This window comes from Rissa tridactyla, chromosome W (assembly GCF_028500815.1).
Source record: "Rissa tridactyla isolate bRisTri1 chromosome W, bRisTri1.patW.cur.20221130, whole genome shotgun sequence".
NCBI classification, from domain to species: Eukaryota; Metazoa; Chordata; class Aves; order Charadriiformes; family Laridae; genus Rissa; species Rissa tridactyla.
Genome location: NC_071496.1, coordinates 8,895,196 through 8,912,042, shown reverse-complemented (window position 1 = coordinate 8,912,042; position 16,847 = coordinate 8,895,196). Strand labels below are relative to the sequence as shown.

At 44.5% G+C, this 16,847-nt stretch overlaps 1 protein-coding gene across 5 annotated transcripts; it reads right to left on the bottom strand.

Moving 5' to 3' along the window:
- Positions 1-1,386: 1,386 nt before the first annotated feature.
- LOC128902105 (transcription factor BTF3-like) lies at positions 1,387-16,187 on the bottom strand. 5 transcript variants are annotated; one of them, XR_008463626.1, is made up of 7 exons: positions 16,077-16,180; positions 15,664-15,732; positions 12,025-12,138; positions 11,617-11,818; positions 4,737-4,987; positions 2,255-2,308; positions 1,708-1,732 (listed from the first exon to the last, which is right to left on the bottom strand). XR_008463626.1 is itself a non-coding variant. In XM_054184487.1 (6 exons), exons 2-6 carry the CDS (start codon positions 15,730-15,732, stop codon positions 1,686-1,688), a joined length of 486 nt encoding a protein of 161 aa, XP_054040462.1. In that variant the 5' UTR covers positions 16,077-16,187; the 3' UTR covers positions 1,387-1,685. The 5 variants fall into 5 exon arrangements, 3 of the variants coding, with proteins under 3 accessions (XP_054040462.1, XP_054040461.1, XP_054040460.1); XR_008463627.1 differs by having other exon boundaries at positions 1,715-1,732; positions 4,884-4,987; XM_054184487.1 differs by lacking the exon at positions 4,737-4,987 and having other exon boundaries at positions 1,387-1,732; positions 16,077-16,187.
- Positions 16,188-16,847: the final 660 nt, after the last annotated feature.

The following is a 16,847-nucleotide window of genomic DNA, read 5'->3' as shown; positions in this document are numbered from 1 at the left end:
TCGGCAGGCACTGGGGAAATCCCAGACTGGACTCAGCGACGGATGGGAACTGGATTCTAGATGTGGAGTCAGGAATGCACAGATCAGGATCAAAGGCAGACAAACAGACAAAGTCCTCCTCGGACACCAGCCACTGAAGAAAGAGGGCTGACCCTTTGCTCCCTCAGCTTTTATACTGAGCATGGGGCAGATGGGATGGAATACCCTGTTGGTCAGTTTTGGGTCACCTGTCCTGTCCGCTCCTCCCTGCAGGTGGGACCCCTCTACACTTCTCTGCTTCCAACCCTCCAATGGGGCAAATAATGAAGTGAGCTGACCTTGGTTGTTACAGCAATAAGTATAAGCAGGAGTTTCTCTGCCTACCATTCCTTGGCATAAATTATAAACAATCAGGTCTTATCACTCTGAGAATTAACAATTTTCTGCACAATATGCTGTTAATTTCAGAGAGATTCAGAGTTAAAAGAGGCTTAGCTAAAAGTGAAATTACCGAACAGAAAATTGGTTCTGTTTTACCTCAAACCAGGACACACTTTATCTCTGCCACTCCTTCCTCCTCATACTCTTCCCCTGCTCCAGCATGGGGTCCCACCCACAGGCTGCAATTCTTCACAAACTGCTCCATTGTGGGTCCCCCACAGGGTCACAGGTACTGCCAGGAGCCTGCTCCAGCACAGGCTCTCCACAGGGTCACAGCCTCCTTTGGGGCACATCCACCTGCTCCACCATGGACCTCCATGGGCCGCAGGGGGACAACCTGCTTCACCATGGTCTTCACCACAGGCTGCAGGGGAATCTCTGCTCTGGAGCACCTCCTCCCCCTCCTTCTTCACTGACCTTGGTGTCTGCAGAGTTGTTTCTCTCACATATTCTCACTCCTCTCTCTCAGCTGCTGTTGCACAGCAGTTTCTACCCCTTCTTAAATGTTATCACAGAGATGCTACCACTGTCGATTTGGCCAGTGGCAGGTCCCTCTTGGAGCTGTCTGGCATTGGCTGTCAGACCTGGGGGCAGCTTCTGGTGTCTTCTCAAAGAAGCCACCCCTGCAGCCCTCCCCAACCTTGCCACGCAAACCCCATACAACCATAAAGTAATTCCAGAATACAGGTCTATTTCTTAAATTCAGTAGATTAAAGTGTCTCAGGAACACAGTGTATGTGCTCTGACCTGCAAACACTGGGAATTCACCAATTAAGTCTAAAATGCTCCATTATGCACCAAAATTTTTTTTAGAAGCCAGTTTTCTAACACAGCAAAAGGAAAATGCTGTGCAGAAAAGCAAGACCTTTTATGATTGTTTAATATTTATGGCCAATTTATTTTTCCTGCTTTTCTGACAAAACCACACCAGAATGTTTATTTTATATTTTTTATTGTATACCAAAATTCATTAAAGATGGGGTTTGGCTTGTATACAAGTTACCCAAAAATTGTGTTTAGGCAGAGATTAATTAGCAATCTGACTTATTTCAAAGTGTAGGCTTGTTCAACCAGGCCCCAAAATAATATTGTGTACAAACAATAACTGAAAAAGAGCTGCAGTTTCAAGAAATTTCCAAATATTACAAATCTTGAAATCTCATCAGGAAATAAAAATAAAATCAAATAAAAGCAGTCACAATATAAAATAGCAGCTCCATGTAGCTTTTTCAAGTTTTAAGTTTATGAATAAAGTGTCACTAAGTTCAGTTTTCCTCATTCTTTGAAGCTTCATCAAAGTTTTCAACAAGATCTAGAAAAAGAAAAATGGTGAAATTAAAGTTTGGCCCACTTCTGCTCTGCCAATTCCTCACCAAGTTTTACTTCATATCAAGTGCTTACAAGGCAAAAAAAAAAACCACATTCAGATAATAAAATACAGACCAAACAACATTTAAGAGCTTCATGGTTCATTCTTCTTGTTTAAACAAATAAGTTTTAGATGGTTCATTATAAAGCACAATTCTAAGAGCATTTAACTTCACCATATCCACAACTGGGCAAAGTGATACTGAAAAGGTAGTTTCTTACCACTCTTAATGAATATTAAGTAATTATCTTAGCCATAGCTATTACTCCTACACAGGACAAAAATGCTAGCTCAAACCAATGGTCCATCTAAGTATCACATGGTGTCTGAAAACAATGCCCACAAAAATTCTATAACAGTGAGTGACTATTCAATACGCTTACAGTCCTTGGCCCAATATTATGCTGCACATTTATCTCTCAGCAAAATTCACTTCCTTTTCCTCCATTGCATGCTTGTTCTTACCTGGAACTTCATCATCATCATCACCAGTAGCAAGTGGTGCTTTTCCATCCACAGCTGCAAGAGCAAGCAGTTCAAAAGCATCAGTCAAGCTCATCACCATAAGCATCTTGATTACAAAGCTGTTTAGCTCAAACTCTTTGATAATGTTTTCAAACAACACAAAGCAAAACCGAAATGATCTATCCAGTTCCCCTGCTGAATAAAAATCTAAAACTAACCCTTTGTTACCGATAATGCTCAAACAGCCCAGCTGGAAAATGAGAATATGCCCGCTAAACCAGTTTCATAGAATGGTCAGAGTTGGAAGGGACCTTAAAGATCATCTAGTTCCAACCCCCCTGCCATGGGCAGGGACACCTCCCACTAGACCACGTTGCTTAAAAGCCTCATCCAACACGACCTCGAAGTCTTCCAGGGAAGAGGCATCCACAACTTCTCTGGGCAACCTGTTCCAGTGCCTCACCACCCTCACAGTAAAGAATTTCTTCCTAATATCTAATCTAAATCTCCCCTCTTTCAGTTTAAAACCATTACCCCTCATCCTATCGCAACACTCCCTGATAAAGAGTTCGTCCCCATCTCTCCTGTAGGCCCCCTTTAGGCACTGGAAGGCTGCTATAAGGTCTCCCCGGAGCCTTCTCTTCTCCAGGCTGAACAACCCCAACTCTCTCAGCCTGTCCTCATAGGAGAGGGGCTCCAGCCCTCTGATCGTTTTCATGGCCCTCCTCTGGACCCATTCCAACAGGTCCGTGTCCTTCTTGTGCTGAGGACTCCAGAGCTGGACGCAGTACTCCAGGTGGGGTCTCACGAGAGCAGAATCACCTCCCTCGACCTGCTGGCCATACTTCTTCTGATGCAGCCCAGTATGCGGTTGGCTTTCTCGGCTGTGGGCACACATCGCCGGCTCATGTTGAGATTCTCATCCACCAGCACCAAGTCCTTCTCCTCAGGGCTGCTCTCAAGCCATTCTCTGCCCAGCCTGTATTTGTGCTTGAGATTGCTCCAACCCATGTGCAGGACCTTTGCACGGGCCCACCTCTCAAACCTGTCAAGGTCCCTCTGGATGACATCCCTTCCCTCCAGCGTGTTGACCACACCAGACAGCTTAGTGTCATCAACAAACTTGCGGAGGATGCACTCAACCCCACTGTCCATGTCACCAACAAAGATGTTAAACAGCACCGGTCCCAGTACGGATCCCTGAGGAACACCACTGATCTCCACTTGGACATCAAGCCATTGACCACAACTCTTTGAGTACAACCATCCAGCCAATTCCTTGTCCACTGAGTGGTCCATTGATCAAATCCATGTCTCTCCAATTTAGAGACAAGGGTGTCACACGGGACAGTGTCAAATGCTTTGCACAAGTCCAGGTAGATGATGTCATTTGCTAGTTTACTAGTCACTGCCTTGGTTCTAGATATATAGTGCCTTGCGTGGTAATCATTTTCAACTAAAAGTGCAGATTTTACCAATTTCTCTTAAAAGCAGCTTGGTTTATTGACTACTCAGTGGTTCTTAAGGCTTACATATTTTACAAAATTAGCAAGTTAAAAAGAAATCTCAGGATCTGATGATCCCAGGCCTTCAAGGAAAACTAAGGTGTAATTGTGAAACTGCAGATAGATACACATGACTAGAGGCACTTAAAGATATTATTGTTCCCTAGCAAAGTCAGAGGAATATGGAACTGGATGCACAATTTTATACTTAGGTGGCTGAGGTAACCACATGTCCTGGTCCACATCTCTGCTGACTCAGTAATTTCTTAACTATTCCCATTATATTTGCCAGAGCTAACGAGACTTAACCACATCCACTGTAGCAGACCAATGAGTATCCGTGAAACTGCAGCAGTATAATGCTAAGAATAGATATCTCAGGTCCCTGGGTACCTGTGCCACTACTTTTACTGCTATTCTTAACTGTACTACCTAGAGACAGCTTAGCCTATCACCTCCATTTTATCTTAAGTAATCCTTCTCAGTTTTCAAGAAAAGAATGAGGAAAGAGATGGGTTTATACTAGACTTCTGAAATTGCTATACCCTGATTTCTAGAGAACCAAAATAGATGAATGCATAAACTTTGTTCTGAAAGGGCTTGGGACAAGGTCACAGCTAACCCTCCTTTTGTTTAACAGCAGAAAACTGTTACAGCTTGAGTGCATCTTAGTGACAAATACATTTTAAAAGCAAACCACATTATTTCTTCCTAAATTGTCTGTATTCTCTCTCATTACCAAGACCAGATTAAGTTTACTTTAGCACTTGCAAATGTAATCATCACAGACACTTCACTCTGATGTCAGACTTCCAAATCTAGCAGACAATGCTGACTGGAAAGGTTTGTGCAACTACTCTGGCATCCACCCAAAGTGGAAAGAAATAGTCATTTACCAGGTCATACAGAGCAAGCACTTTAAACAAGCTTCCCCAATATCAAAACTGCGCAATTTAGCTTATCCAGAATATACTTACCTTGTTATAAGAAGAGAGATCTTAAGGGATTATTTTAAATCCTTACAAGTTTTCTTTCTTTCAAGCCCCACTACTACCACAAGGAAGCCACACAGGTGACACTAGGAAGGGAGGGACCCAAGCTCCATGGGGAAAGAAGCGGTTTACCTCATCTTCTGAAGAATACTTCTAGCAGGATTTTTTTTTTCAGTGGGAAGGTGACAGAAGTGAAGCATCATCAGTTTTAGGAATGGAAATAGAGCCTATCTTTGCTGGCAGCAAAGCACGGGAAGAAAAAACATAACAATCAAGTTCACAACTACCAAAAGAAGTAGGAAGACCTCACACGCAGGATGTAAAGGATGTTCCCAGTGTCAACAAGCCTGTCTTTTACTCCCAATTCTCACCCTGTAGAAGCAGCACCTTTTCCAAACACCACATACTTAAGTCCCTCCTCTACTTTTCACAAACAGTTTTAGAATCATAGACTGTGTTGGGTTGGAAGGGACCTTTAAAGGTCATCTAGTCCAACCCCCCTGCAGTCAGCAGGGACATCTTCAACTAGAGCAGGTTGCTCAGAGCCTCATCAAGCCTGGCCTTGAATGTCTCCAGGGATGGGGCCTCCACCACCTCTCTGGGCAACCTGGGCCAGTGCCTCCCCACCCTCATTGTAAAGAACTTCTTCCTAATGTCAAATCTAAACCTGCCCTGCTCTAGTTTAAACCCATTGCCCCTCGTCCTATCCCGACATGCCCTTGCAAACAGCCCCTCCCCACCTTTCCTGTAGGCCCCCTTCAGGGACTGGAAGGCCGCTATAAGGTCTCCCCGGAGCCTTCTCTTCTCCAGGCTGAACAACCCCAACTCTCTCAGCCTGTCCTCATAGGAGAGGTGCTCCAGCCCTCTGATCATCTTCATGGCCCTCCTCTGGACCTGCTCCAACAGGTCATGGAATCACGGAATTTCAGAGTTGGAAGGGACCTCTAGAGGTCATCTAGTCCAACTCCCCTGCTAAATCAGGATTGCCCAGAGCACATTACTCAGGACTGCATCCAGACGGGTCTTGAAAGTCTCCAGAGAAGGGGACTCCACAACCTCCCTGGGCAGCCTGTTCCAGTGCTCTGTCACCCTCACCGTAAAGAAGTTTTTTCTCATATTTGATCGGAACTTCCTATGTTCCAGCTTGTGCCTGTTACCCCTCGTCCTGTTACTGGGAACCACTGAAAAGAGTCTGGCACCATCCTCCTTCAACCCACCCTTTAGATACTTGTAAACATTAATCAGGTCCCCCCTCAGCCTTCTCTTCTCCAGGCTAAAGAGTCCCAGCTCTCTCAGCCTTTCCTCATAAGGGAGATGCTCCAGTCCCTCAGTCATCTTGGTTGCCCTCCGCTGGACTCGCTCCAGTAGTTCCCTGTCCCTCTTGAACTGGGGAGCCCAGAGCTGGACACTATTCCAGTTGTGGCCTCACCAGTGCAGAGTAGAGGGGGAGAATGACCTCCCTTGACCTGCTGGCCACAGTCTTCCCTATGCAGCCCAGAATTCCGTTGGCCTTCTTGGCCACAAGGGCACATTGCTTGCTCATGGATAATTTACTGTCTACCAAGACCCCCAGATCCTTTTCTTCAGAGCTGCTTTCCAGCAGGTCCACCCCTAACCTATACTGGTGCCTGACATTCTTCCTCCCCAGGTGCAGGACCCTACACTTGTCCTTGTTGAACCTCATTAGGTTCTTCTCTGCCCAGCTCTCCAGCCTGTCCAGGTCACGCTGGATGGCAGCACGGCCCTCTGGGGTGTCAGCCACCCCACCCAGTTTGGTATCATCAGCAAACTTGCTGAGGATACACTCTGTCCCCTCATCCAGGTCGTTGATGAATATGTTAAACAATACTGGTCCAAGTATTGACCCCTGGGGGACACCACTGGTTACAGGCCTACAACTCGACCCTGCTCCATTAATCACAACCCTGAGTCCTGTCACACAGACAGCTCTCAATCCACCTCACTGTCCCCTCGTCTAGTCCACACTTTCTCAGTTTCTTAAGGAAGATGTTATGAGAGACAGTGTCAAAAGCCTTGCTGAAGTCAAGGTAGATGACATCTGCTGCTCTGCCCTCATCCAGACAACCACTAATAACATCATAGAAGGCTATGAGATTGGTCAAGCATGATTTACCCTTGGTAAAGCCATGTTGACCACTTCCAATAACTTCCTGCTCTTGAATGTGCTTGGATATGACATCCAGAACAAGTCGCTCCCTGGGTCCTCCTTCCTGCCCTTTTTGAAGACTGGAGTGATATTGGCCTTCCTCCAGTCCTCAGGCACCTCTCCTGTCCTCCATGACCTTTCAAAGCTGATGGAGAGTGGCCAAGCAATAACATCTGCCAGCTCTCTCAGCACTCGCGGGTGCATCCAATCAGGGCCCATGGACTTATGGATGTCCAGTTTGGCCAAGTGGTCTCTAACCTGATCTTCCTCTACTGGGGAAAACTCTTCCTCTCTCCAGACCTTCCCTCTTGCCTCCAGGGCCTGGGATTCATGAAGGACAGCTTTAGCAGTGAAGACTGAAGCAAAGAAGGCATTCAGTAGCTCTGCCTTCTCTGTGTCTTCCACCACTAGGGCACCCATCTCATTCATCAGTGGGCCTACATTTTCCCTAGTCTTCCTTTTTCTATTGATATACTGACGGAACCTCTTTTTGTTATCTTTAACTGTGGTGGCCAAGACGAGTTCTGCTTGAGCTTTGGCCCTTCTAATTTTCGCCCTGCATAGCTTCACTACATCTTGGTATTTTTCATAAGTAGCCAACCCCCTTTTCCAAAGATCATATACTTTCCTTTTTTTTTCCTGAGGTCACGTCCTTCTTGTGCTGAGGGCTCCAGAGCTGGACACAGTACTCCAGGTGGGGTCTCATGAGAGCAGAGTAGAGGGGGAGAATCACCTCTCTCGATCTGCTGGCCACGGTTCTTTTGATGCAGCCCAGGATGCGACTGGCCTTCTGGGCTGCAAGCGCACACTGTTGGCTCATGTCCAGCTTTTCATCCACCAGTACCCCCAAGTCCTTTTCCGCAGGGCTGCTCTCTATCACATCATCCCCCAGCCTGTATTGATAACGAGGATTGTCCTGACCCAAGTGTAGGACCTTGCACTTGGCCTTGTTGAACTTCATGAGGTTTGCTCGGGCCCACCTCTCCAGCTCATCCAGGTCCCTCTGGATGACATCCCGTCCCTCTGGCCTGTCAACCGCACCACTCAGCTTGGTGTCATCGGCAAGCTTGCTGAGGGGGCACTCGATCCCACTGCCTATGTCATTGATGAAGATGTTGAACAGCAGCGGTCCCAGTACGGATCTCTGAGGGACACCACTTGTCACCCCTCTCCATCTGGACGTCGAGCCGTTGACCACTACCCTCTGGATGCGACCATCCAGCCAGTTCCTTATCCACCGAACAGTCCTCCCATCAAATCCATATCTCTCCAACTTAAAGAGAAGGATGTTTTGGGGGACAGTGTCAAAGGCCTTGCAGAAGTCCAGATAGATGACATCCATAGCTCTTCCCTTGTCCACTGATGCAGTCACTCCATTGTAGAAGGCCACCAGGTTGGCCAGGCAGGACTTACCCTTGGTGAAGCTATGCTGGCTGTCTCAAATCCCATCCCTGTCCTCCATGTGCCTTAGCATAGCTTCTAGGAGGATCTGTTCCATGATCTTCCCAGGCACAGAGGTGAGTGAGGCTGACAGGGTGGTAGTTCCCAGGGTCCTCCTTTCTACCCTTTTTAAAAATGGCTGCAATGTTTCCCTTTTTCCAGTCACCAGGGGCTTCACCTGACTGCCATGACTTTTCAAATATCATGGAGAGTGGCTTGGCACTTGGTCTTAGGGAGAACAAGTGTTCAGGTTCTTTTACTAATTTAAGGATGGAATAGGAAGTTGGTTTATCTAGCTTAATGATCACGCCAGTCCTTTTCTCTACCACTGTTCTACACACACAGAGATGATAACGTATTATCCTGGTTTCAGCTGGGACAGTTAGTTTCCTTCCTAGTAGCTGCTGTGTTTTGAATTTAGTATGAGAATAATACTGATAACAGATATTATTTTAGTTGTTGATAAGCAATGCTTATATGAAGACAAAGACTTTTTCAGCTTCCCCTAGAAGCTGAGAGGGAGCACAGACAGGACAAGCTGGCCAAAGGAATATTCCATACTATAGACATCATGCTCAGTATATAAATGGGGGTTGGCCCAGGGGCAGGAATCCATGATTGCTGCTCAGGACAGGCTGGGCAACCGATCATCGGGTGGTGAGAGCAATTGCATTGCATCACTTCTTTTGTGCATTCATTTACCATTATTATTATTATTTTCCTCTTCCATTACTGTACTATTAAACTGCTTTTACCTCAACCCGTGAGGGTTTTTCCCCCCCCCCTCCTTTTTCTCCCTACCCTACTGGCGGGGAGTGGGGAGTGAATGAATGGCTGCATAGTCCTAGTTGCCAGCTGGGGTTAAACCACAACACCATATAATCTGAAAATGTATTTTCTAGGATGCATTTACAGGTAATATATAGGAAACAAATGGATTAATTCTTATCTATTAACTCAACGCTGACTGAAGTTCAAGACAAAACATGAAGCAGATATTGAATGTTCATCATTTAGAACAAGTACTTTCCTGTAACATAAATAATACAGAAAAAGGAAATTTTGTTCCTTATGTATACTTATATAGCGTGTTTTTACATAGTATGTCTTAAAAATTAATCAGAAATGGCTCAGGTTATATTTCTTCAAGAAAACACAGTTTTCATTTTATATTTTCAACAAACATGGAAGTTTAACATCTGTTTTTACAAAGTCCATTATATCTCAGTATTTCCAATATGCAACTTTACAGTAATTGACATTTTATATTATTTTAAAATTACTTATAGTAAGACATAGTTTTGATTTTGATTATGAAACAATTTCCCTCTCTGCTTCCGAGGCATGTCAGATTTACTGTTTCTTTCATCTGATTTAATCATACCTCCAAGCATGAGACAATAAAACCGGGGTAAACTCTACATAAAAACAGGAAGTGTCAAAGCCTATGAGACATAATAATCACTTAAGTGTAGCAAGGATTTCACCAACACCTGCAAGATCAGTTACTTCCGCCCCCAAAGTGCCTTCCTTAAGGTTCATTCCATTTAAGACGTCAGCTTCCTGAAAGAAATGGATCTGCTGCCTGGCCCTCACATAAACCACCTTTCACAGGTTAATTCTGACCCAATTTACACCTTTTTTTACACCACAGAAGTTTCAGTACAAAGTCAGAGAGAAATTTGGCCATGAATTCAGGTCTAATCCATGTAGGTTTGGATTCCCCCCCCCCGTATATTCAGTCACTTTGAAATAACAGCTAGCGTTTTGAATTCATTATTTCTCTGGCTCTAACCCAAAGAAGTCAGCTGGATTATTCCCAGCCTTCTGGTGCCTTTGGTCAGGAACACAGCGCATGTACTTTAAGCAATATTAATTTCCTTTGTGTATGGAATTATTTTCAAACAGAAAAATTAAACATGGTAGAGACACAATACCAGGAAGACTAGTAACTTACCTGGGTCAACTCTAGCGGACACAATGGCTAAATGCTTAGGGAAACACATGTGAATACCACATGGGGGATCTATATGTACTGTTGGGGAAAAACAAACTTCTGAGAAGTCTGTTTCAAAAGCTTAGCTATTATTTGTGTAAAACTATCACCTGTCTCATCGCTCAGTGTAGTTTTGATTAAGTGCAGGAGTCCCAGGAAATCAGTTAACATTGCCCAATTTTTCAACTATTTCAAAATCATAATTGGTATTCTAACAGCTGCACTGGGACATCCAAAGGACCCCACTTCAGCTGAAGAAGGCTAGAATGCAGTAGGCTCTGGCTTCTCTTCCACACTGCTGATGTCTGCTTTTCAACCGCTGCAGGGAAGATATTTAGGAGCTAGGTATTCTGCACTTGGACTCCTTATAGCAGAGAAATTTCTACTTAGGACACACTGGGCCCAGTTGTTTCAGGACTACAACAGGAAGGCAGAGGCATGTGGAAAGAAATCTGATAGGAATTAAGCTACCATCAAAGTCCTTCAATTTATTAACTTCTTAAAAATCAGACAAAGCCAAAAGCTGACACAGTAATATTAACTGAAGATCTTGAAAACAATCACGCATGGTGCACATTTTGGTACTATTAACAGTAAAGATATCTATCTTCTATGGTGATATACCTCAATATCTAAACAAATTTCTCCCTGTGCATACATATCAATGATGTGATCAAGTAGGACACTACGGCTGCATGGTCCTAGTTGCCAGCTGGGGCTAAACCACGACACATATTTCCTTAGAAATACTGTATAATTCCCTCTTAGCTATCAAAAAGCCCATGCAAGAACAAATAGCTTCACCACACCTGTGAGGGAGCAAAGCACTAGCAAGATGTCTGTCCTCAAGTCTCTCTCCCCGTTGTTTATGTTCCCATTGAAAGTGTCAAAACAGACATACTCAAAGTACATTTTTTTTTTTTAAAACCTAAGTCTCCCCAAGTAACTCTACCTAACTTTAATGAACTAAGTATGTCAAAATATGGTAACCACACCAAGAAGTAAACTACCATGAAATCAAGTCTGGATACAATTTTCTAGTCCTAGACCAGCTGCAAGATATTCTGAGACAGGTGTCTCTGCTTTATTCTGATATATTCGTTGTTGGATTTGAACTATAAATAAGATCTAAGAGTTCCATTTCTTTATAGGCATTTTATAACATGCTTGCAGGCGGTAAGAGTGCACTGCATTTCACTGCAGCTATACAAATAAGCCACATGTCAGCTGCCAGCATGAAATGCATTCAAGTTTCAACTTACATTGCTTGGGTAGGGCTTCTGCCAATCTCCTCAGGCTGGTCAAACTGTCAGCTCCAAGCTGATTTAAGATGCTAGGAAGCATTTCTGTCAGCTGCTTTGTCTCAGCATGGCCGGTGATAGTGAAAGTGTTAGCAGCCAGAGATGCCTGAACTTTAGGGTTATTGAAGTGGATGACTGTTCCTTGGTTGGTAAACATATTTACCTGCAAGAAAAAAAAAATAAATCCAGCATTTCAAGCAGTTTAGCATGATTTTTCAATTTAACAGGAAACTAGCTGAAGTTTCCAAAGCTCAATAAAGAACTATTGATAATTTACAGACAAGTTTAACATGTTACTTACCAGGAAACTAAGTTTGATACATTTTATATGTCTATATAGAAAAGCATTTTTCCCTTTGAAGCAATTACCTCTTCAATTCCAGAAATATTGTTGACGCCCAGTTTCTTCAAAGAAAACTGAAGTTTCTTGTCATCTGCTGTAGCTGTTCTGTGGACAACCTTCTTCTTTCTACGGGCAGTACCCTTTGCAAGAAAAGTTATAAATTAATATTTAAATAGGTCTTCACAAATGCTAATCCTCATGGTTGTATAACTACTCTGTAGCTAACAAATCAACTTTGTATACAAAGTTCTATTTCTGTGTTACAGCACACACAACCCCACTCCTGCAACTACACTGCAGCAGTCTTTCCCTTGCTATAAAGCAAGCTTTGCACGTCTGTGAGAAGTGTGAGATTTTAGGAAGCAATGCACCAGAGAACCTTTATTCCACAATTCTCATGGGGATTCTGCAATATCCTACTTAGAAAAAAACACTGCAAGTATTTCATAGGCATAAAACTGAAGACTGACCACAGTTTTCAGTAATTTCTGAAGCTCATTAATTTTTGCTTAGATCATCTTTCTTACATGGGCCCACTTCTCGAGCCTCTCCAGGTCCCTCTGGATGATATCCCATCCCTCAGGCATTTCAACTGCACCATTCCACTTGGCGTCATCCACAAGCTTGCTGAGAGTGCACTCGATCCCACTGTCTATATCATTGATGAGGTATTAAACAGTACTGGTCCCAATACAGACCCCTGAGGGATACCACTTGTCACTGATCTCCATCAGGAGATCAGATCTCTATGATCTAACTTTTAAAGATGTATTATATAGAATGAGATAACTGGCTATTGTATTTTAACTGCCAGTTACCTCAAACCACGAAGGTCATTTTCCCCTTGCTTCTCCTTTCTGTTTAGGCTGCAAACCCATGTGTCATGGGATGTATCTCACTGTGATCTCTTGCCTGCACCATAAAACAATGGTAGTTTTGCTGCTGAGCTGCTGTGCTTAAATCAAGACCTATGTATATTAATAAATATAAAATCACATAGCAGCTCAGTGCTGTAATCCTGACGGGACTCTGAGGAGGTTGTCACCAGAAACACTGCAGCCTGGTAGCAACTGTACCCCGGCACCCAGGATTTTTATTTCTGCTCAGCACTGGCTAGAGCAAGACTCCAGTCTGTTTCAAATGATGTAGATTAGGCCTCTCTAATCTCTCCTGGAGATATTTTTACATGCTATTTTTCAGGAGAGGTCACGATACAGGGAGAATACACGATCAGCCTTGATCTTACAAGGGCTTGATCTTACAAACTCCTCATTCAGCAAGACCCTGTGCAGAGCAAAGTCTGGCCGCACTAAACCAGGGATAAAAGGAGCATCTCAGGGAAGAGCTGTTTGCTGCCATGTCCCCAAATCTCTCTGAGCAGAGGGGGAGGTTGCAGCAGCACAAGCCCAGGCTGTCAAAGAGCAGAAATCACTGCTCTCCCAGCACAGTGCTTGCTTTAGAGGCAATATCAAATATGATGCCCAAGTCTGAAAAGACACTGGAGCAATGAGGATTTACAGGCAGAATTGGACCCATGGGAGAGGGCTGCCAGCAGCACCTTAAATACTTGCTGCAGAAACCAGGTTTCCTGGCTGAGCCATTTACCTCTTTCTGAAGATGAAAGACACAAAACAAGTTTTGTCAACATGTGTCCTGGTTTGAGGTAGAACAGAACCAATTTTACTTTTCAGTAATTTTACTTTTCAGTAATTTTACTTTTCAGTAATTTTACTTTTCAGTTAAGCCTCTTCTAACTCTCTGAAGTTAACGGCATATTTTTCAGACAATATCCGCTTCTAGTGGATAAGGTCTGATGTTTATAGTGAATACCAAGGAATGGTATGCAGAGAGGCTCCTGCTTATACTTATTGCTATAACAACCAAGGTCAGCTAACTTTGTTCTGTGCCACGTTGGAGGGTTGGAAGCAGAAGAGCATAGAGGTGTCATACCTGTTTTAGCCAAATATTTATAATAAAGAGTCAGAGACCATAAAGTTATCAACATATCATTAACAAATGAATATGAGAAAACCCAAAACACTCATTTTTTATTCCAAATAGACATCTCTATCTGATGGACTTACACATACAAATTTGAAGAACACTTATTTTCCCAAAATATTTTATAAATATTTTTTAAAAAATAATACTTCTACATAGTATTCCAGACCACCTCTGTTTAGAAAGCAAAACAAGCAAAGGTTAAGTTCCCCTACAGACACAGAGCTCTAGATTTCTCCAGGGAAAAAGTTTGGAAGAAACGACATGACATTTAGCTGTATCAACATCCTACACAAAAATATTAAATTACACATAATGAAGTACAGCCCTCCACCTAAATGTAATACTGTTGTGGTTTAACCTGGCAGGCAGCTAAACACCACACAGCCATTTGCTCACTCCCCACTGCCCCCCCCATGCGATGGGGGAGAGAATAAAATAAAAAATAAAAATAAAATTTGTGGGTTAAGGTAAAGACAGTTTAATAGGAGAGAAAAGGAAGAGAAAATAATAATAACAATAAAAGAATATACAAAACAAGTGATGCACAATGCAATTGCTCACCATCCACCAACTGATGCCCAGCCCGTTCCTGAGCAGCAGCCCCCAGCCAGCTTTCCCCCTAGTCTATATACTGAGCGTGACGTCACATGGCATGGAATATTCCTTTGGTCAGTTGGGGTCAGCTGTCCTGTCTGTGTCCCCTCCCAGCTTCTTGTGCACCCCCAGCCTGCTCGCTGGCAGGGCAGTGTAAGGAGCAGAAAAGGCCTTGACTTAGTGTAAGCACTGCTCAGCAACAGCTAAAACATCCCTGTATTAGCAACATTATTCTCATCCTAAATCCAAAAGACAGCACTATACCAGCAACCAGGAAGAAAATTAGCTCTATCCCAGCCGAAACCAGGACAAATATTTAGCTTGTTTTTAAGATATGCAGCCTTGCAGTGTCACTAAAATCTTCCAGCACAGGCAACATGCAAATTTTCTCACAAGGAAGAAAAAACCAAAACAGTACAATGACAAATGTTAAAAATCTCTATAGTCAATACACACATGCTGGTAACATGCACATAATCATCAATATAATACAGCAATTCTCTGCTTAACTAGTAACCCATACAAAGAATATACAAAATCACCAAGCCAGTTAATTACTGGATTAACCCTGATTTAAGGCTGCCTACGCATTAAGGCTGCCTACGCATTAAGGCTGCCTACTGATGAGACTATGACAAGGACAGAAACTCCAGCTTTGTCCTAAAAAGCAAGAAAACAGCCATGGGCATCTTAAATATTTGTAACGAGAATTTGGAACATAGCCCTCTAATCTGTTATGAAAGCTATACCCAAGATCACTTGCTGTAAGGTCTTCTTCAAATCTTAAGAGTGCCTTCCAATATAGCGTATACAAGAATATAGGCTACAAGTCAGATATAATATAACAAACCCAGACAGAAAAGGCTGGAGGTTCAGCTCCTACATTCTGCTTCTACTGAACTGACTAGAGATCCCTGCAGCAGTGCAGCTTCCCACGAGGACGGTCCAGCCAAGCTGAGAATCCTTAGGTCTACTCCCCACCTAAGTTTTCAGGATCCCACATCCTAGGCCCAGTGTGTGGGCAGAGACACGCAATCCCAAGGGCAGAGAGGGAAGACGACTCCTACCTTGCCACCAATGCGCACTTGGGCCTGGAGCTTAGCGAGCTTTTCTTGGTTCATGATCGTTTCTTTCATCTGCGGAAGCAACAAGATCGCCCATGGAAAGCGGGTCACGAAGCACCCAGCGGCGCAAGCCACAACAACCCAGGCCCGGCAGTAGGGTAGGTGGGCACAAGGGGCTCCGCAGCTAACCCTCACCACACTCACACCCCCGGCGGGAGAACGCCCCAGCCCTACCGAGGGGTGGGAAAGTCTGCTCGCACACAGCACCGCCGAAGCCCTGCTCAGCTCCCTTCAGGCCCAGCCCGTAACCGCCTTGCCTTGCCTTCCCCCAACCACCGCCGCCCACCGACCCGACCCACAGCCCTCAGCCGCGTAACAGTTTCTCCCCATATCACCTCCCACCGTCTCCCCTGTACCTTCTTAGGGCGGAAGCAGCGATGCCGGAGCAGGGGGGAAAGACGAGGGTGCGCGGGATCGGAACCGAGCGCAGCACGCGGGGTAAAGCGAGATGGCGACCGGAAGGGAAGCACACCACGCTGCTGCCGCCTGGGCCAGGAGAGGGCGCCCTCCGCGGTGGCGGGACCTGGAGGGGCGGAGCCTCCTCCGGGCGGAGCCGCCACTGCCGCGGGACGACTCGGGGACGTGAGGCGAGGAGTGGGGGTTGTCTTGCTTGTAGGGGGTGCTGGACTTCCGTAAGTATGTTGTGATTCACAAAAACGATTTATTTGTGGGTAAAGCCCGCGCACCCGGAGAGTAGGCTCGGTCCTCTTCGCGATCTGGTTCGGTGTGTGGCTCGTCTCTGCTCAGTCCCGGTTTCTCCCACCTTCCGTTTCTTTCCACCGCTTGCAGCCTTACCTGGCATTGTTTTTCACCACGAACAGATCTGTCCCCGTTCTGTCCTTTCTTGTTTTTTTTTTTCCTATAAAATATTTAAGCGTTGTATTTTCTTTCTTGTTTATGTAACCCAAACCTCATCCCTGTATCCATGATTTTTCTTCTTTCAGCTTCCTCCCCCCGCCGTGTGAGAGGCTTTTTTTTTTTTTTTTTTTTGCAAGGCCATGTATAACTATAGCCCATTTGGTAGTTCATGTTTCCTTTTGCTCTTCTTCCACCTCAATTTTGCTTTTGTTTTTTTTTTTTTGCTTTGACTTTGCATCTTTTATGTTATCAGGTACCCACGTGGAACT

Excerpts from the sequence above, each read along its gene's own strand:
- LOC128902105 (XM_054184487.1), bottom strand. The coding sequence starts at position 15,732 with ATGAAAGAAACGATCATGAACCAAGAAAAGCTCGCTAAGCTCCAGGCC. Across the intron at positions 2,309-11,616 it reads AGAAGCCCTACCCAAGCAAT|CTGTGGATGGAAAAGCACCA; the intron begins GTAAGTTGAAAC and ends TTGCTCTTGCAG. Across the intron at positions 1,733-2,254 it reads TGATGATGATGAAGTTCCAG|ATCTTGTTGAAAACTTTGAT; the intron begins GTAAGAACAAGC and ends TTCTTTTTCTAG.